General features: G+C 35.0%; 1 protein-coding gene across 2 annotated transcripts in view; it reads right to left on the bottom strand.

Annotated features, from left to right (window-relative positions):
* Nucleotides 1-21,841, bottom strand: part of ADGRB3 (adhesion G protein-coupled receptor B3) — a 673,565-nt gene that overhangs the window by 133,756 nt on the left and 517,968 nt on the right. For both annotated transcript variants that reach the window (XM_045543808.1, XM_045543807.1), the window contains 3 exons: nucleotides 14,447-14,573; nucleotides 12,704-12,807; nucleotides 8,770-8,872 (listed from right to left, as the gene is read on the bottom strand). In XM_045543808.1, the coding sequence (XP_045399764.1) occupies nucleotides 8,770-8,872; nucleotides 12,704-12,807; nucleotides 14,447-14,573 (334 nt within the window). The remainder of the gene's footprint in view (nucleotides 1-8,769; nucleotides 8,873-12,703; nucleotides 12,808-14,446; nucleotides 14,574-21,841) is intronic.

The following is a 21,841-nucleotide window of genomic DNA, read 5'->3' as shown; positions in this document are numbered from 1 at the left end:
TTGAGTATGGTAGGAGTTTATAAGGCAAAGTAAAAAGCAAACACACAAAGACAAGAGTAGCTCCAGCAGACACAGGACACCTTGGAAAGCAAAGAGATAGGGTCTCTAACAGGGAGCAGAAAGGGGAAGGTGAAGTCTAGCTCTTGTTGCCAGGTTCCTGCAGAAGCCTTGCTAGAGGCTATCAGTCAGGAGGGAGAGAATCATTTGTATGATCTACCCAAAGGAAGATCTAACCTTTTGATTGCCCACAAAAATCAACTTATGTACTACAAGCAGCCTTGAATGTGGGTGATGTTCAGAACATGGAGGTAATCTCATAAGCTCTATAGACCTGTCCTAGAGTTTTAAGCAGGGGAATGACACAATCAGGTATTTGTTTGCTTTTTTTTTAACGTAAGATCTTTCTTATAGTAATGTGGAGGATGTGCTAATACAAACAAAAGCTAAAGGAGGAGACCAAAGTTAGAAGAATGTTACGGTAGTCCAACTGAGAAATCAGGCAGGCCTAAAGCAGGCATGGCTAGGGACTGACCATGTCATAGAGTCTTTTTACATTGGCCACAGGACACTTTTGCACAACTTCCTGAGGATAAATGAACAGAAGTTAATGAGAGTAGGCCTGACATTCTCAAAGCAATTACCCACACACTGGGCTGAGACTTGTATTGTACTTCTCCCCTGTTGAATGAGTATTCACTCTTTGAGAGTTTTGCCCAGCTTTGAAGTTGGACCTAAGAACACTCACTAAATGTCCAAACTGGCTTCCTCATCCCTCAAGGTTATTTGACTCCTGACATCTCATCCATTTCAATAACTCTTTATTGTTAAATAATTCTACTTTCATCTTCTTTGCTTGTCTTGAGCCTATCTTTCATATTGATCTTTTGCCGTATTTTAAAGCTGATGTTAATAATGTGGTCTCTGGCTTTTACCACACAAAACTGGAAATGCATAAACAAGGGGCTAAGAGGTTACAGTGGGACAAAAGTGTCTTTGAACTCCTACTGTCTCTCACTTGGTTAATACCATGCAAGAAGACAAAATAACCCTTCATTGCCAGGAGCCTGGGGAAGTCAAGAATCTAATGAACCATCGCGCTCCTGGGTTTGATGAATGTTTTCAGGAATCCAGAAGAACCCTAGCAGAGTTAGCAAGATATCTCAAAATGGATTCAAATGAATCATACATAAGCTTATTACATTCAAATCCTTTTACAAACATCATACCAAGTCAACAAATTAGATTTAATAAATCTAAATAGGAGCCCTTAGCTTCAGCCATTAGGATCACACACACACATTTGAGACATAGCAAACACACACTTGGGACATCACTAGCAAGATATGCCTTCTCTGAGAAGAATTATAACTAAGCACATTTCTTTTTAAGATTATGAACAGTATTTTCCATGACTTAAGTGAAAAGATTGGCATTTATTACTTTCCAAGTTTTCCTTAACTAAAATCTAGGAACCATATCACCTTTAAAATGTCACTTAGAGCTCAAAACAGGCACCAGAAAAATAGTATTTATCACCATACTGGCTGAGCTCCTGTCTACAGTGGGGGACCCTAGTCTTTGTAAAAATAACTACAGCTATTAAATTCATAAATATAAGCCCAAATAATGTATTCAAATAAATTGACTCATTCATTTAATAATTATTTATTATATACTTTCTTTATATAGACCATATGCTGGCAATGAATTTAAGAAGGAACATAACTAATCCTGCCCTAAAAAGTATATAGTTTGGTTAGAAACAGGTAATATAATACAAAACAGGAACTTACAAAATTGGTATGCACTGGAAATTGCGGAACTCAGAGCACATGTACATAAGCATGCAGGATACAGGAGGGTTTTCTAGAAGGGGAAAAAACTGAGCAGAGTGTCAGAGAAAGGGCATGAGCCAAACAAGGATGATTAGGAAGTCAGGTGGGATTGGGGTGGAGGAACAGTGCTTCAGGATGATGTATAGCACAAAAGAAGAAACCATAGATTAATTGTGATGAACTATAAGCAATTTGGCATTGCTGGTGTAACAAAACAAAAGTTGGCAAAATAAAATGAGGATGGATAGAACAGCATGCGTCATGTTTAAGATCAGTGTTTTCTCAGGTTTTATAAGCTACAAAACTTTTTGTCAAGTAAAATTTATTCTTGAGTTTCAGTATGTTATTGCAAGAAAAGCAGTAATAAGAAATCTTCAGGCTGGGCGCGGTGGCTCACACCTGTAATCCTAGCCCTCTGGGAGGCCAAGGCAGGTGGATCGCTCGAGGTCAGGAGTTCGAGACCAGCCCGAGCGAGACCCCATCTTTACTAAAATTAGAAATAAAAAAATTATCTGGACAACTAAAAATATATATAGAAAAAACTGGCCAGGCATGGTGGCGCATGCCTGTAGTCCCAGCTACTCGGGAGGCTGAGGCAGTAGGATCGCTTAAGCCCAGGAGTTTGAGGTTGCTGTGAGCTAGGCTGACGCCACGACACTCACTCTAGCCCGGGCAACAAAGTGAGACTCTGCCTCAAAAAAAAAAGAAATCTTCACAGATGAATAAAATACATTTCATTGCTTGTGTCTGTGCACAGTTTGAACATCACTTCTATAAGAAATGAAACAACAGTAATTGTTATACAGGGAAATAGAGTGATCAGATTCGAATTTTCATTCCATCACTTGGGCTACAGAGTAGAGTGAGGGTTTGATAATGCTGGAAGCAGCAGATATGATCAGTACTTGATAGAGACAAGAAACTGAGTTTGAGAACTATTTGAAGGTTCCGCTGCCATAGGTAGATGATTTATTAGATTTACTACATGAGAGAGAAGGAGACATCAAGGGTGACATTCACTGTTCTAGCTTATGCAGTTGGGTTGCAGACTATGGAAAAGGCATTCAATTTATACTCAGTGTGTTAAGGTGAGGCAGAGACAAATGGTGAATTTAGTGGTGATAAGAAAATTGGACAGGAGGAAATCTGAAGCTCAGAAGAGAAGGGTATAATCAGATGTGCATCTGGGAGTCATCATTATCATTACCACAACAACAGCTAATGTTTAAGTGGTGCTTAACTAGGCTCTCAGTTCAGTGCATGGTATATACTACCTAACGTAACCTTGACAAAAATCTAAGGTCTAGAGATGTCGTGTATCATCCTTGAGATCATATAAGTAGGAAAAGCAGCAGACTTAGGATGCTTAAATCTATCTGGGTTAAAATGCCGGCCTGCCCTTAACCACCCCCATCTGAGAGACTGGTGGTATCTCCAGGGAGAGTGTGTAGAGCTCTGAACCTCAAAGGCAGGGGACAGTCTGCTTCAGCGGGTATCAGGTGAGACACAATAGATAGGTGGAAACACATATTCAATAACTATCTCAAAAACTGAAGACACATAGGCGTTTAGAGACCAGGCATGTGTGTAAATATGTGAAGAACCTGAGACTATGGCAAAAGAAAGTCATAGGTGAAATGGGTGAATTAGAGAGTGCTTGACCCAATTTAAGGTATTCAAATTCCAGATTTTATTTTTTAGAAAACATGATTCTGACCAAACAAAAAACAGCTTCCACTGGAATGACTATAGCATTCTAGTTTGGCCCATATTTACTAATTCTCTCTAAAAAAAACTACAGAACAAAAACATAACAACATCTTTATAAGGCTAAATAAGCACAAGATGAAGTAAAAGGAAAAAAAAATAGTAGAGTAGATGACTTTTAAAAAATGTTCCAAAACAGAGAATTTTTGTATCTTTTGCAAACCTGAATTAAAAGACACAGTAATTCAGTGTTCCATACATAAAGAACCATAAGATAATTCCTTCTTAAATAATGCTAAGGAAATGTTTATCCATCCCAAATAATTTAGAAACTTCCTTTTAGCTCTCAGTGAGGACTTTTGCTTGACTCCTAGGTCTCTAAAGACTAAAGCTAGTGTCTAATTTTGTCCTCTCACATTTGACTAGAATTTTTCAAAATATTAACTTTCATATGCTTGCTAGGATGTCTGCAATTTATTTTATAATACTTTGGTATTCTCAATATGATATTATATATGTGCCAGATAGCTTACCCTTTAATTCTAGGTGGGGTCCAGGAATGCACAGACTAGGTTGGTCAGCTGCCGTTATATTGAGAAGGCCCACACTCTGGAGGTGGCAACTACAAGTCCTATTTATTTAGGTGTATCTAGCTACAATCAACACCCATTATCAAACTAAATATAAAAGATTTGTCTTTACTGATGAACCAGTGTCTGGTTAATCATTATGATGGATATAATACTGTGTTCCCTTTGGTAAAAATAAAGGCACTTGAAGTTATATAGCTTTGCTAAAACAGTTAAACACTTCTTACTCTTGAATGAACTGTATGTAAGATACCATTGAGGCCTATATTTTGTAGAGATAGGGCCCATGGTTTTATCTCTAATCATTCTGTCTCCAGACATTGGATTAGGAGGATTTCTGATTAAATCATGCTGACTAAAGGGCACAGAATCCTGCTTCTAGAATGTTGCTATGTCAACCTTAAATGAATGCTACATACAGGGTGTCATGAAAGTACTTAAAAGACCTAGACTTTCATTGAGCTTATGGAACAAGTTTTGTTCCTGATTTGCTAATGAATGTTTATCTAATAAATATCTGAATGTGTGATAAAATTTAGATTTAGACTTCCTTTCATTATAAACTGGTAGTGAGATTGTGGGAGAGAAGATATCTCCTAGCACTTTGACCTTCTCGGGTGGCCACCCTTATCTAACCAAAAAAATAAGAATTTTGCCAGATGTGGCCCTCATCAGTTAAAAAGAGTGCTAGGAAATCTTTAATATGATAAATCACCTCCAAGACTTTTGGGGAAAAAAAGCAGATATATATTTTTGCCATTAAGAAAACTATGCTCTTGAATTTATGTGTTTCCCAAATAATCATTGCTATCTGCAAAATAGTAGTATCAAAAATAGTCAACATGGCTCAACAAAATCATGTGCATACTTTAAAGTGTAAAGGAAACTTTTTACAAATAAGTAACATTTGAGTGATACATGAACATCCTGCTTGAAATTTTAAATGTACAAAGAGAACAAAGGGCAACATCACTTTATGAGAAAGCTCAAAATATAATAAAGTGAATTAGAATTAAATTTAAAACTGCATTTTAAGAAGAGATATAAGAAATATTGCTTTTAGTTCCTTTCTTTGTTGCCAGCAATTGAATATACAATACAGCTTAAAGATTTGAATATATTCATATTTTAAACAACAGGTTATTTCAGTTTGTTTCTATCTCAATTCAAAAGGAAGCAGAAATACTCAAGTAGTGAAATAATTGGGTCGATTACATTTCAACAAGCAATTCAGAGCAGGATCCCAGTATGATACTTCAAAACTATTCTGGACATCAGTATCAAATACCCGCTTTCCTACAAACTGGCCATGACAACTAGCAGATGCAGTCCCAAATAATCAAGAGGCTCTCTCAGGTGTTTCCATTTTCTAAGTAGGGAGTCCTAAAGCACCAATCAAAACTTATCAGGAAAGTCAAAGATAAGAATCTGATCAACTACAAAGTGCCCACAGCAGCAAAGTGGCCCTACACCAAAGATAAATAAAATACTGTAGCCATAGATCAATAGTTTACCTTTTTAAAAATAGATTCTTGGAGTGTATACAGATCATAAGTTTGCACAGATGATACAGTTTCTATTTTTTCTGTTCTGTTTTTTAATTTTGAGAAACCATTAATCCTAAGTATGGTAAAGTAGATTTAGCTTTTCCCATACCGAATCCTAACATATAATGACAAATACAGTCAATCTAATCCAATTCAACACATATAATAAGATATATGATTATTTCCCCTAAAAAACTTGATATTGTTAAGAGCAACAACAATAAAGAATAAAATCTCAGTGCTTTACATTTCTCTCTTGTAATCACTCTACTGTGACTTGTCCTAGGCTTATAAGAAAGTCTACTCAGAGCTAATAAGGCAACGTTAATATAGCATAAGAGAAAACTAGTAATTGCTCAGTTCCTTCATCAGCACCACCAGCTACCACCCACTCTTCCCCGCAAGCATCAATAACTCTAACAGCAAAAATTAGCATAGTCTATCTAGAACAGAACCAATGGTTCCAAAACCACATGGAGTCTATTCTGTACTTAGTTATTTGGGGAGAAACCAGACCATATCAGACTTTTTTTTTTTTTTTTTTAAATAAGCTCATACCAGTCATTCCTCAAAATCAGAAATGAAAAGTAAAACCAGAATTGTCATATCTTGCCTTTGATATTCATAATATTTGCAGATATCAAAAAGACATTTTTATGGAAAAAAAGGGACTTTGAAAACCTTGGAAAGTCAAACTGGGCAGGCAGAATGTAATTTTTGAGGCAATTTTAGTTTCTGAATATTGCTAGCATTTGGATCTACCCAGTATGATAGTCATCAGCTGCATGTAGCCAGTGAGCATTTGAAATGCAACCAGTCCATATCCCAAAGTACTGTAAGTATAAAATATGCACCAGATTCTGAAGACTTAATATATAGTATAAAACACTACATTAATAAATATTATATTAATTATATCTTAAAGTGGTAATATTATGAATATGCTGTGTTAAATATAATATATTAGAATTAATTTTACCTTTTTATTTTTAAAATGTGGCTACTAATAAAATTTAATTCACTTTTCTGGCTTTCATTTATGTCTTGCATTGTATTTCTGTTGGACAGCAATGATTTAGACCATAACCACTATAATACATAGTAAACCTGGTAAAAAAGTCCTTTTTACCATTTGGCTCAGAACTTGTAAAAAACTTTGCTGCATAGCATGAAACAGTTTTAAAAGTATAGTTCTTACTGAAGATCACCCAGTTTTTCATAGTCTGATGAGAGGTATAACTTAAGAGTGTTTGAAGAGTAAAAATAACAGGAAGAGAGTATTTGGTGAGAAAACCTTAAACTATGGACTCAAGCTGACTCCAACTTGATTTTTTTCTTTATCCTGAATCCAATAAATAATTCCTACTTCATGGGAAGCCTCTTATTTTCTGGGTGAAGGTTCAAAGACAAACAGTTAAAAAATTGAGAATAGGTATTAACTAGTACATGTAGCTAAGCTCCAGTGAACAACCAAAAAAGAAAGGGTGACATGTGTAATTGAATAATTCCTTCAGGCTTTTAGTGTCCTCTTCTCACCTCATCTTTACTTCCTTCCCTCTCACAGCCTCCTTGTTTCCCCTTCTCTTCTCAGCTGGTACCCATGTGTACCCTCCTTTTTTCTTCTGCTGATTGTTTTGTACACTGACTTCTCCTCTCCCAGTTCTGATTGGCATCATCCCTCTCCTTTGGTCCTTCTTTCTCCCTCTGTATTTTCTTTGCTAAATATTTCTTTTTGCTTTTTTTTTTTCTCAAACACTAATTTGAACCAAATCTTTTCAAAATTTGTATTAAATGGTTATAATATGGACTGATATTTTAATAGACTATATTTTTTTCAGATTCTTTCTTTAAGATGGAAAGATACAGGAGAGAAATGCAGAAAAATTAAACACTCAAATATATGAAAGTGCTTTTCACTTCTATAGGGTACTTTATAGGAATTGCTGGGTTTTTGTTTTTTTGTTTTTTGGGTTTTTTTTTTTTTTGTTCTTAAGGGTTAGTGACCTTTCCCTTGGGCCCTTCCCCTGGCCTAGAGCAATGTGGTGTAAGAAGAAACATTCATCAGAATCACCTATGTGGCCTCCTAGGCCCTATTCAGATGCAGAATTGGATTCTTTGGGTGGGTATCACCAGTCTTAGGAATGTAGGCTAGTAGAATAAACAGACTATCTATTATCCTTGACATTGATACATGTCCTACAGATATCTAATATATCAAAGGAACATACTGAAATGCACATTTGATTTTTTTAAAACGACAGCTTATGAGGGAAAAGTTCAATTAAATAAAAAACATATAAAAAAAGTGAAAAATAACAGGCCTGAAACCATGTGATTGATTGATAATTAAGTTATCAAACCAATGTTTAACAGAATCCCTTCAAAGCTGGGGTAAATTGATTTAACATGGCTATTAGGGATTTCTTGGAATGTTTTTCAGAATAGTTTAGTAAAGACAGTCATTTCTGGAAAAAATGTGATCATTCAATTCATAGAAATCACTCAACTCACATATATCAGTCAATTCATATGAACAGGAAATATACTTTTACATTCTGCTAAGTATGAAAATACTTTTTAGCTAAGCAAAAATTTTGAAAGGCATACAGGCTAAAGTACCTTTCACCTAACACTCTTTGCAATTACTGCCAATAGACATTTTTTGAGGGATTTTTTTAGGAGCGATGTTATACTTATAAGCAATTTATGGTTGCCTTTTAGTAATCAATATGTTAATAAATTAGAATAAAACACTTGCATTGTATTCTATTACAACTGGATCCTATTACAATTAGACTAATGAATCTAAATATGTTCCTTTGATGTCCCAAGGCTTTGAACTTATACAGCTTGGATATAACGTTTAAACAAACACATGCTTTTACTATTACAAGCACCCTCTCAAACATACAGGAAATTAAGACAAGGGATGTATTTCTGAACTGAAATAGGCAAATTTTCACAAGGAAACCAATAAAAATAATTTTGTCAGCCAGTCTCCATTTTATTGAGAACAAATTTTTACATTATCAATAACTAACTATATGCCAAAACATAAACACACAAAGAGAGAGTAATTATTAGTCATACCTTATTGTGTGTCTGAGTCTGTCCAACCAGTATGAGGATGTTGGACGAGATGATAGACAAGCAGAAGTTAATTAGAATTATGGACCTCTCAGAGCGTATGTACCTAGCCAGAGAGAATAAAAGTTTCCAATTTTAAAATTCAAAAGAAAGATGAAGAATTCTGCAATGTGCAAGTTAGTGGAATTCATCTGGAAAAATAAACACTAAAACACAGCCTTTATAGGAATAAAAATATAAAATCCAGTTTTTCAAATAAAGATTATTCTTAGAGACTCAATTTTACAATGGCATGGCATTACAAGAGTCTTTTAGAATTTTTTTTTTTCCCTTAGATTCTACCGTGGACAATATGGCATTTCTGATAGAGCCTAAGTCACACATCTGTTAACACAATACACTTTTTTTTACTAGAAATAAGAAATTTCTTAGAAATATATCAGTTAGTATAATCAGCTTTAAATATACAACTGTGTGTATAATGTTTAGTATTATCATCTAAATCAACCAATAGAAACTTTGAAAACCAAAAAGAAAAACCACACACAGATTCTGAAGTATCACTCTTGTTTACTAGAAAGATGCCATTACTTTCATGAAACTGTGAACACTTTCATCCACTCAAGCATTTTTATGTCATCAGGTTGTTACTCTTTATATTTATCTTTTTCTGAATAATTATTCCAATAAACCTTAATCTTTCTCTCAAAAAATGAATCCAGTCCACAAGTGATAATTCACTATTAGGCTGGAAAGTTACTTGGCATCTGCCATATTTTACCCTTATGAAGAAGTGTTTATATACAGTCTGTTACATGGCTTTTAAGTGCACCAAGAATGTAAGCCATAGAGAAAACTGCTCAGAATCAAATGTTCTACCAGCTGTTTACCCTGAAAGTGTAACAGCTATTTTGCTTTACTGTACCCTGTGGTAAATCACTGAATGACAGTAACAAAAAGACATCCTTGTATTTGCTGTGTATTTGAACCTATTCAATTTGTGTTATAACATGGAATCACATTCCACAGCAGGCATGATCTTTTCTATGCAGTGTTAGAGAGTGGTACCAAAGATATGGAGGCACTCTTTGGAAGGTAGAATCTATCAAAGTGTTCTCTCTCTCTTTCTCTCTCCCCTTTGTCTTTGAAGAATATTTAGGCAAAAGCCCCACATTCCATCACATATTTCAGAAAAGAGGGCAGAACACAAGAGTAATGATAAAGCACACACACAAAAGGGTTTTAATCATATAAAAGAAATTTTCTTTCTTCACAAAACAAACCCAAATGAAATTAACCTAGGTCAAATCTCAGCACAAAATGGCCTCAGGAGTGGCTGAAACTTGTTTCTGTATTATCAGTAGCTGAAAATATAATAAACCACATACTGGGCTGCTGAAGACACCATCAAATATTAAGGTGTCCCTTTTTTTTTTTTTTTTGTAGGTGAGGGATATAATATAAAAAGTTTAAGGGTTCCACGAAATTAACCCTTTAAATGATAATGGCTTCCATGACAGCACAAGCACACAGATGACATTAAAAGGGTTGCAGTGACATTTTTTGCCCCATAAATACAAAAAATATGGTAATAAAAACCCCAGACTGACAATCCTGAAATGTCTTTAGATGTTTCCATTTTTATCAAAATTGAGTCACATTGTTGCCTTCAAAATTACTATAAACTGTCCAACTTTCAAAACTTTTTATACCATGTTTGATATTTTAAACAAAATTTGCAATCGCTTTATGACAATACACTAACTAAAAGGACATGTTCAATTCTGTGAGGTAACAATATAACTCTACAGAACATATCTGTAGATAGAACATAACTTAGTGTGTTCCATTTTTGATGAATATTTCTGATGAACTACATGGAACACTAACATATTTCAAAATAGCATATTATGTATAAAATAATTCAGATGTTTATACATTTTACAAATCATTAGAAAATAAAAAATTCTAAACTTTTTACTTAGGAAAAAATGTAGTAGGATCCTAATATGCTTATTTCCATACAGCAATGTTATAGTGTAAATGTAGTGTTTATAAAGTGCATTGAATTCATTATGCTATGAGATTCACTTAATAATTCATGAGTCTTGACACGTCTTTCAAACTACTAATATTACATCAATTCTTCTATTTGTAGACAATGAGTTGATGACCAGTAATTCTTAGGAATCCATATTTGTGTTGTTTCTTGGTACTCTCTTCTATAATTCTCAAGTTCATGTCAAGTTTTGATGGATCCTCTAAGGTGTTTTGGTAATTCTTAGAAAACTATTGTAGTCAGCGATTTTCCTGAATTTTCTGAATTAAATAAAACTTTGTTATGGAAAAATTAATCCTATATTTATTTGGTTAATTTTACATATCATATACTGACAATGTTTACACTAGTGCTAGCCATATGTATTGAGGGGTAAAGAGAAGGTAGAATTGGAGCCTGAACCCTAAGTTCTGAGAAATGGAATTTAGTTCTAAATATTTCAGTGAGTATGAATTAGGATACTACTGTGGTTACCTAGTTCTTAGTCTTTAAATGCCTTGTTTTTACAGAAGTGCCATTCAAGCAATTGTGGGAGAGAAGGTTGTCTTCTTCCCAGCCTTTGTCCATCTTGCTCTGCATTACCAGGACAATAAGCTGCTTGGCTGAGCCCTAAACCCAGAATTCTGGTGCCTACAATATCATGCCTAAACTAAGTATTTCTTTCATTTCCTGGAATTGGCCATATTTTACCAGATTGTCCCACTTTGTCAGTGTTTCACTACCACATAACTCCTTCACAGGAATGTGGAACTTCTGTTATATACTAGTGCTAAAGGGCCAAGATTTTATCTTTGAAAATTTAAATATCCTTGATAATTGGTTTTTGCCCTCAAGAGAGTAAAAATTACAATGAAGAACAATGTTTTTTTTTTAAAGGATGTTAAATAAAATGGCCTTCTTTTACTAAATTGTAATATATTTTTCAACTGAATTGCTTTTTGATCTTAAGTAAAATATAAAGACTAGCAGACCTCTGAGGCAGGAACATCCACTTTTGTAATTTTAATATTGCCATCATTCAGCAAATATAAGTAATTCTCTATCTACTAATGTAGTAACTGCATTTTTAGACCATTTTTAATGACCAAATGGATATAAAAATGTTTAACATTTAAAATTTTAAGAACCTATTAGAAAGTTTGGGCATACAGCTATGTATTCATTATTGATATATGAATAGACATAATAAAACTCACAAGTCTAATTCTTACTAACAGAATAAGAAGAAATCTTAAAGAAATAATAAATTTTCATATAATATCAAGAAGATACATCTTCAAAGATTACAGAACAAAATTTTTCACTTTCCCTTGTTTACATATTTTTATGATATCTTTTAATCAATTTGTCAAAGTCTGATTTATTACAAACACTCAATTCTAGAGCATTGTGGTATTACGTTAATGCTTTAATATTATGGAAGGTTTCACTCATTATCTGAGGTATACTGAAAGTATGTGTTTGAAACTCAAGAACTTGAGATCGTATTTCTACAACAGAAAAATTAATTTGATTGTACCAATTAAACTCTCAGGCTCAAGAGCAATCGGAATAAATAGAAACCACACATAGACTGAGGTTGGAGCATAAGACTACCATGCTTGGGGCTAAGCAACTTGTTGAAGGCTACCATTTTTGAATTGGGAAGAAAAGTTTGTGTGTTTTTGTTTATTTTCTCACCACAGCCAAATACAGACAGGAAAATTAGCTAAATGCAATTCATTTATTACAGCTCAATCACAGCAATTGTAATTCCATTGTGAAAATACTACTTTTAGTAAATTAAGAAGACAGGAGACATATAATAATTATCACATTCCTTGATTTAACTTTGAACAACTAAGCATTCTATTTCAAGTCTATCAATTGATTACATACCTCCATAATGCTGCATAGACAACTGCTAAGGTGATCAAGGCCAAGCAAGAAAGGCCACTGCCTACTATTAGGGTAACTGAAGGTGTACCAGAGGATTCCATGATCTGTAAATTAAACCAAATGAAAAAAGAAAGAGAATATTTTAAGAGAATAAATTAAAAGAACTTCTAAACTCAGCACAACTAACCTATCACTCAAAAATAGCCCATATATACAGTTGTTATAGTTACCAGAGAATTACCCATGAATCCACTCTTTTCACATATTCTCAACCTCCCAAATTACTAAATCTAGCTTCCCTATTTCTCCCACTGTGGAGTAATAAAGTCCTTAGAGCCTTAAATGCTTGATTACCTACTTATGGCTTTCTAAAATAAAGACCCAAAGGTACAACTTGGTCAACATTCATATGTTAAAATTTTTCCAGCTAAAATTTGAAGCAGCATTCATTTTTCTTCAAGTAACTACAGTTCAGTCATTTCACAATATGATTTTTGGTAAAATTTATCTTGATCATCCCATTTGCAACTCATTATGTTACCCAAACATGGTACATAGATATTGAAGATATTTCAAACTTTCTGACTTTTGACAACTTTGTTCTAAGTCAAGTATTCACACATTTAATTTCACTTTCTTGACCTCTGAGAATATAGAAGAAAATCAAATGTCAAATTTAAGATCTTCAAATATATTTTGTAATTTTTTTCTATGAATAAAGTATATGGAGATAGTTTTCACATTGCCAGTATCAGTCCCTAAATACATGACCTTGAAAAATCAGCCTTATATCTTTTAAAACATATATAAAGATTACAGGCATTCACTGATCTGAGAGGTTTCTTTCCTTGGACACTAAGGTGACATTAACTAATGAAATCTGTTGGTTTTCATACTGTCAGTATGGAAGTTTGAAGGAATACACTAAGACTAAGTGTGTTCTAAAACCTTAGATATGCACATCAAATTACATTAAGTATTTTTTGTCATCAAAATAAGTAAGAAGAGTGATGCTGATTCAGGCCAAATTTAAGCAGAAAGTCACATTTACCTGAATAATTATTTTTTACTATTTCAATTTTTGTTCTATTTTCTCAAAATACATTTGATAAGAATATTATTTTTCTTTTAGGCAGTTCTATTCAGCTGTCTCTTTCAGAAACTACTTTTGCAAAACCTATATACTTTTAAGAAATGATTTCACAGTTTCTGACAGGCATGCTTTCATGAAAACTTCATTTGATTATATATGTATATACACACACATATATGCATATATATGTGTATATATATTTCCAAGGACATCCTCAGAAAACCTGTACTGAAAATATCCAATGCAGATAAGCAATGTGTTTGGCTATAGTGTCTAGGGTCTTCATTCTACTGCTAACAGTATTCTCACAAATTCCCCAGAACAGCTTTCCAGATTTAAAATAAAGGTTGAGTTGGCAATTATATTATTTGAAAGTTTGCAGCATATTAGTAATATGACTGAAGTACATCTTCAAAACTATACTGCAGAAATTTCAAGTTAGAAGACATAAAATTGAGTAGAAATTTAGTTACAGCACACCAACTAGATATTCATTCCACCAAGCTACTGTAGCTAAGGAGGAGACCAACCCGTTTTTGCCACCCTGCAACATTTTGCATTTCCCCATTTAAAATGCAGTTCCCTGGAGAAACACTCGCCACAATGTCCCTGCCTTTGCATTAAAGCCGTGTTTTCCCTTTGTTACTTACTATTTCTCTAGGTTGCTGAGCCAAAATGGCGAAGGTAGAGAGACGATCACATAAGCATTTCGTATGGGATGCATCGGTAAGCACAGTTTTACATCCCTGGGTGGACCACGTTCCCAAAGACTCGTTCCTGCAAAGGGGGGTTGGGGGGAGATCGGGATAAATACGCCTGACAGCCAAATCCGTAAAGAAGAAAATGCAGTTTAATTGAGAGGATGGTCTACTGTAATTCCCGTACAGGAAAAAAAAAAATCTACTTGTTGTTGAACAGGACGTAATTGAGATGCATCTCCAGTAACGCAAAGCAAGAGTGGGGACAGCGAGCGGCGGTGCGGCGTGCGGAGAGCTGTCCAGCGCCGGAGGTGCTGAAACCAGGACTAGCTCCGTCCGGCCCTCCGCGAGGCGCGGCGGCGGCGGCGGCGGCACGAGCAGCCGCCGGAGCGTTGGCAGCCACTTCCTATGCTCATCGGATCGTTTCAGACACTCGGGGTGTAAAGAGGCTTTTCATATTTTCATACCAGCTCTGATTCCAGGTCCATATTTTGGACCGTAAACGCTGGCTTTTAAAATGCGGATTTCTCTGAAAAGCCTGCCTAAAAGGTTACATGGCTTGGGTTGGGTGATAGGATCTTCTCCGCTGCTGTTTAGGGATTTTTCCTCCCTTTAGAATAGCTGCTGTGAAAATTTCACCCTGGAAACGGGAAGCAGCAGCAGCGGCATCAGCTGGTTCCGACTCTCATTGCCTTTGCCTGGTATCCAGGGGAGGGGTGGGTTTCAGACACAAGCTTCCTACTCCACACTTCACTCAGCCCAACTCGCCTGTGAAGCCCTTGATGTTCCTTCTCCCCACCCGCCTCTTTGCCCTGGGGCAGAAACATTAAGCTAACCCGAAGTCCAACAGAACATTTAGAGGAATAACCCCACCCCAAAGTCCACTAGGAGGGGGGAAGAGAGCCTGGTTCAATTTTCTCTTTGGTGTAGCCATTTAAAATGCTAAAGCATATGGTTTGCTTCCCACCCCAGCAGAACAATAAAAATGGTATCAACCTACATCTTCTTAGTGGGGGGGGATGGGGGAGAACCTTCCACCCCCAGCTGAACTACTCTACAGGAGGAGAGAAAAAGGAAAAAGAGAAAAAGCTATAGAGCTCAACCAATCAACTTTATTATCATTACACGTGTTTGGTACTGAATGTACCAATTGTCACCTCCCCTCCCCCAGGCATGGAATCTCTCCATCTAGCAAACCTCTGTGTGTGTGTGTGTGTGTGTAAATTTCAAACGAAGTTACTATCTGTGTTAAAAAATGACTCCAAAACTCAAAGAGAAAAACATAAGGTTTGATGTTAATTTTGATATAGTACTTTTGATTTTTGCCTCCTCCATCTCCGAATGCCTGAAGCTATTGGGTTAAATATGCATGCAGTGTATTTCAGAGAGATTTCAATGAGAGAGGCTTCTCTGTGACAGTTGGACTACCAAGTTGAGCTACAGAATATAACTTCCACTATCTCTTTTTGGTATCTACCAGCAATGTCTTTTTATTATTTATGATTTGATGTCATTAATATTCATAACTCAATATACTCTTAATTACAACTTCTTTTAAGAACGAATACACTGCATTTGGGGAGAGTTAGATAAAAACTGTACTCAACTATACTCAAATACTTCTAAGTATTAGCCATTTCAAAATTGGTTAGTGCTCTTTTCTTTCTCATGATGTCATGCAACCATGTCATTAAAAAAAAAAGTCAGTTATACTTTCAACTGCAACAGTATTAAATTCCAATTCTACCTAATCGTAGCAGCACATCAATTTATTTCATTAGCTGTCTGCCTCTTATCTTCTTGTGACAAACAGTTAAGGCCAAATGGAAAGCATTTATCTCAGCTGATCAAAGTTTAAAGAAGAAAGATACACTTAAGAGAATCTGACATGTTTTAAAACATAACATCTGCATTATTCATCCTGGATGGCAGCTTTCCTTTAATGTAGTGTCAATGCTTTCAAAATGGAGTCCAGTACTTACACTTTGCACATTATGCAGCTATGTCCAACAAACCAATTTGATATTTTAACAAGAAAAAAACTTCACTGCAAGTAAGACCTCATATGAGACAAAGTTATATATTTATATCCTAGTAATGAGCATTTATTTGATCTTAGCATCACTAAATTTTGGCTGTCAGATATAAAGTTTATATTCAATATAATGTTGCTAGACTCTGAAGACCATATAAATCTTATATGATATATTTAGAAAAGTGGGTCAATTTATTTTATTTTGCATAATGATTTCATTGTTGACATGGCCCAGCCTCAGGCAAAATTGGGAAGTAAGTAACACTGGTCTCCACATTTTAGTCCTTCACTTTTTTCAAGCATGAAATGCTTCTAATCTCGCTGGGTCCCTTTTCAGGCATACCTTCCTGAGGCTATACCACCTCTGTCCTTACCTTTCTTCAGAAATATTATTCCTTTGTTGACTTTATCTGATTAAACTAATGTACAATAATATATGAATGGCTGGGTACAGCTTAATGTACTCTTTTCAGTTTAAAAGAAGATTTATAACAGAAAGTAATACATCTGACAGAACACCAGAATCTGGAGCAAGTGAGCAGGAGAGGAAATCTTGAAAGGTGAGTGGATAACTATCAAGTTCTGCATTTGGTCACTCCCAAGAGATGAGTAAGAAATGTGATGCCATTCTGATGCCAAAATTTATATTGTGTCATAAAACTCTTGATATTTAAAAATATGTAAAACTCATAAATTAGTTTTTCCATCACTAGCATACATATAACTGATATTACAAACCCTGTAGTATGAGTTGTCTGTATTTTCACACTTATTCCTACTGCACAAAATTCTTTGAAAGCATGGTACATGTGTCTGATTGATTTCAGGGAGATCTTGTAAAGTAAACTGATATGTGGTAGAGCAAACGTGAAGCAAAAGAACTTCCCCATTCTGCACACAGCAAGGCTTTTAAACATGTACATTATTCCAGCAGTCACATTATTCTTCTAATGTCATAGTTTTGCATGTTATAATAAATGGTATATCTGTGAATTACTCTTAGTTATTAAGTTTAGGTTGTCATCAATGGGGCAAGCAAATACAGTGAAATATGTATGGAAATTAAAGATATAAGAATAACAGACTGATGATGTCAGAAACAAACACAGAATGATGATACAGGCATGTACATTATACTGGAAATCATATATTTCCTTTTTACGGTCTTTTCTAGGCCTCAAGTCATATTTTTCCCAATAGAGTTCAAACATAACTACTCCTGCACATCCTTTGTTGGCTACACCTACATTCACCTGTGTTACTTGTCATCTGTGTCTCTTTTCCTTCTTCCTATTACTGTATTACACTGGCTAAAGAGTCTGCCTGTCTCAAGTATTCAATAGTATGTACCCAGAAACACAGAATTCTGTGAAAATATAATGCAAAATTTATTAATTTCTAGCTTAATATTTATTTGAGGCATTTCCCCAGTTTCCTAGGAGTCTACATGGTTTCTTTTGGGATCTGAATATTTAGTTGAGATTTTGGTTTCACACAGTTTTAAATGATAAAGCATGCGTACACATTCTCTGGTACTTAAAATTAAAGGGAAAATTATCTGCTTCTATGAATAGCTGTTTAGTAAAAAAAAACTGATAGCAAAAATGTATAGTGACACATATCAAAATTGTATCAAGAAATCATACTTTTTTAAATTTTAGAATATTGCAAGGGTATAAACAGTTTGGCTACATGAATTGCTTTTGTATAGTTTGAGTCAAAGTTATAAGTGTGCCCATCACCAGATAGTGTGCATTGTACTTAATCTTTCAAAATACCGATACCACTAGATAATCCACTTCAATCAGTCTTCTACAAGACTGTCTACTCAGGTTCATAATAAATCAGTATGTGAGTTATTTATTACAAATAAGTTATACACTTTAGGAAGTTTATTAACTCATATGATATTGAGTCCATTTATTCAAAATCTAAATTGCTACAGCACAACTTTTTAAAAAGTTTACGCACAATTTCTGGCTACCCTGTCCTCACCTTGTATGGTAACTAAAAGAAAGTAATTGCTTTCCAATCACAGCAGTAGTTAATTTCTAAGAAGTGGGTGAAACTATATTATTTTAATGCATATGTTATACTCAAAAATGATGATGTATATATGGATCTTGGTGTAAATTATTCTTATAACATAGAAAGTTTTAGAGTACAGATGAGAAAATATTCTCAATTTTGAGTAGAAACAATCTTTGAGAGTAATCTCTACTTTTCAGGGCATTGCAAATATTGAGAATATTGTTATCTCCAGAAACTGTTACTATGTCAAAATACGGTGAATCATAAAATTAGAAAGTTTTGCTAGAAGCAACCTTAGTGATCACCTAGCCCATTGGTTTTCAACACTTGTAGTACATTAAAATTACCTGAAGAACTTCAAAAATTAAACCCTGGGGTACTGCTTCATCATTATTACCTTTAAAAATGCCCCCCAGATGATTCTAGTGTGCAGCCAGGGTTGAGAACCACTGATCTATTCCAACCACTTAGTTTGATAAATAAGGAAAGTAAAGTGGAATGAATTTAGGAAACTTGTTTTAGGTCTCAGAATGAGAAGCAAAGCTGGTCTTTTAATTTAGATTGAGACTAGGGATTTTATTAAATGCTAAGTTCTTATTGTAATCTGTTTTAAGATAGAATGTACTGAACATGTCCTATTAAGTTATAAGAAGATTAGATCTTTATATAGTAAATATGTATATTTTACTATGAAAGAGTAACACCACCAAAAAGCATATATACGTATTTCATTCATTGGGATAAGATTTAGAAGCAGGTACTTTCTCACCACCAGGAAGAACACCTGTCATCCATAATGCTAGGCATGGAATTAATAGTGGCCCCTTCATCCCATAATACCATGTAATCTGAAGAGTATCAATGGATCTTAGTAGGTTCATCTATTTGCTTTTGGTCTTCCAGTACCATTTGATGATGAAATCTGAAAGGTTCAGTATCCTATGGTGATTATGTTCAATCTAGCAGTGAGGTTTGAGTGTTTACTAGCCAGTCAATGTGTATTTAATGAGTGCTTTTCAAATGCCAGATGAGGTAGAAGACACATAAAAAATAAATAAATAAACGTAGTTAGCTTCTTAGAGAAGCTGACAATCTGGTTGGAATGACTACACATGATCCAAGAATATGTTTTATGCTTAATTAGCTGTACAAATTTTTCCAGAAAATGCTGTCAGTTCTACCATTCTATTTTAAGCCACCATCATCTCTCACCTGGATTAATCTCTTTACTGGGTTCCTTGTTTCCATTCTTGCCACCCACCCTCAAGTCCAATTTCAATACAGGAGCCAGAGAGATTCTGTTGACAAATATGTTAGACCATGTCATTGTGTTAAAAACTGTCAATGGTTCTGATCTTACTCAGAGTAAAAGAGCCCTTACAATGACCTACAAGGAACTATGCTATCTGGTTCCTCATTGTCTCTCCACATTTATCTCCTAACATACTTGTGGTTGCTCATCATTTCCAACCACACTGAGCTCCTTGCTGGCACCCCTAAGCATTTTGTGCAGGCTATTTTCTTGACCTAGAATGCACTCTTCACAAATATTCATATTGCTTGTTCCCTCTCATCATTTAGGTCTGCCTGCCCTTATGTTACTCTATCAGAGATGTCATCACTGACTACCCAATATAAGATAGTAACTCCCCATGTTTGGTTACTTACTACTACTTTTGGTAGTAGGTCAAAAATGGCCACACATTATATATAACTCTTCCCATCAAGAGGTGGAGTCTATTTCCTTTTCCTTTAAATCTGGGTATGCCTTGTAACTTGATTTGATTAGAAGAATGCAATGAAAGGATGTGTGACTTCTGAGCCTACACCTCAAGAGATCTTACAGTTTCCACTCTCATCAACTTGAAATGCTGCTATTATGTAAGGTAGCCTCACTAAGGGAGAGAGACTGGTATCCACCACCAAACATGAGAATGAGGCCATATTAGCACATTCAGCTCCATGACGAACTGCTAGATGGCAGCCTCATGGATGACACCAAATCAGACTAGCAGAAGAACTAACCACCTGAGCTTGACCAAACAACTGAACCTCAGAATTATGAGCAAATAAAAATGGCTGTTGTTTTAAGCCACTAATATTTGAAGTGGTTTGTTATATAATAATTGATACACTATCCAAGTACTTCCCACATGCCCTTTGCTCTTACTCTGATCTGTTGTTGCTCATAGCATTTATTATATCTGATGCATTATATATATCTTTGCTCACTAGCATGTAAGTATCATGAGGACAAGGATATTGATTGCTATGTTCACTTTGGTATTCCCTGATTCTAAAATAGTGTTTGAAAAAAAATAAAATAAAATAAAATAGTGTTTGACGCATAGTAGGTGCTTAATAAATATTTGTTGAATGAATACATGGTAAAGATTTTGATTTTATTTTATTTATTTATTTATTTTTGAGACACAGTCTCACTCTGTTGCCTGGGCTAGAGTGCTATGGCATCAGCCTAGCTCACAGCAACCTCAAACCCCTGGGCTCGAGCGCAATCCTCCTGCCTCAGCCTCCCGAGTAGCTGGGACTACAGGCATGTACCACCATGCCCGGCTAATTTTTTCTCTCTATATATATGTTTTTAGCTGTCCATATAATTTCTTTTCTATTTTTAGTAGAGACGGGGTCTCGCTCATGCTCAGGCTGCTCTCAAACTCCTGAGCTTAAACAATCTGCCCACCTCGGCCTCCCAGAGGGCTAGGATTACAGGCGTGAGCCACCGCGCCTGGCCAATTTTGATTTTATATAGGTGGACTTTCCTACATCATTCATTCATTCATTTATTCAAAAATATTTATTCATCAACAAATATGATGCAGCCACTGTGCTAGGTTGCTTTGTGGACATATTAGATTTCCACTTTGCCTTTCAGAGCCTGAGAGCTCCAATGGAAATTATCTTTCAGGTGTAGTATTACTGCCTCTTTGTCATAAAACACACATAAAAACCAAGAATATGTCACTCTTGAGGTCACTGCACGTTATTTGTAAGAATAGTAGTTTTATTGCCAGTAACATCTTTTTTCTTGGTGTTTTAAATGAAAATAGAATAAAAAGGAGTATGATAAGTAATAAAATTCAGGAAGTCAATCTACTGAGTTATAAATATGTATAAGTATCTTCATCATAATTTATTAATAATTGAAGGTTAAAATATGCTAGCTGCCATCATTAATTAGTCAATAGGCAAATAATAATAATCACACTAATGAAAATAACAGCTAACATTTATTGAGTGTCTACTCAGCATTAAGTGCTATG

Source organism: Lemur catta, chromosome 2 (genome assembly GCF_020740605.2).
Source record: "Lemur catta isolate mLemCat1 chromosome 2, mLemCat1.pri, whole genome shotgun sequence".
In the NCBI taxonomy this organism is placed as follows: Eukaryota; Metazoa; Chordata; class Mammalia; order Primates; family Lemuridae; genus Lemur; species Lemur catta.
Note: the sequence above shows the minus strand (reverse complement) of the source record. Positions and strands in the feature narration are given on the sequence as shown.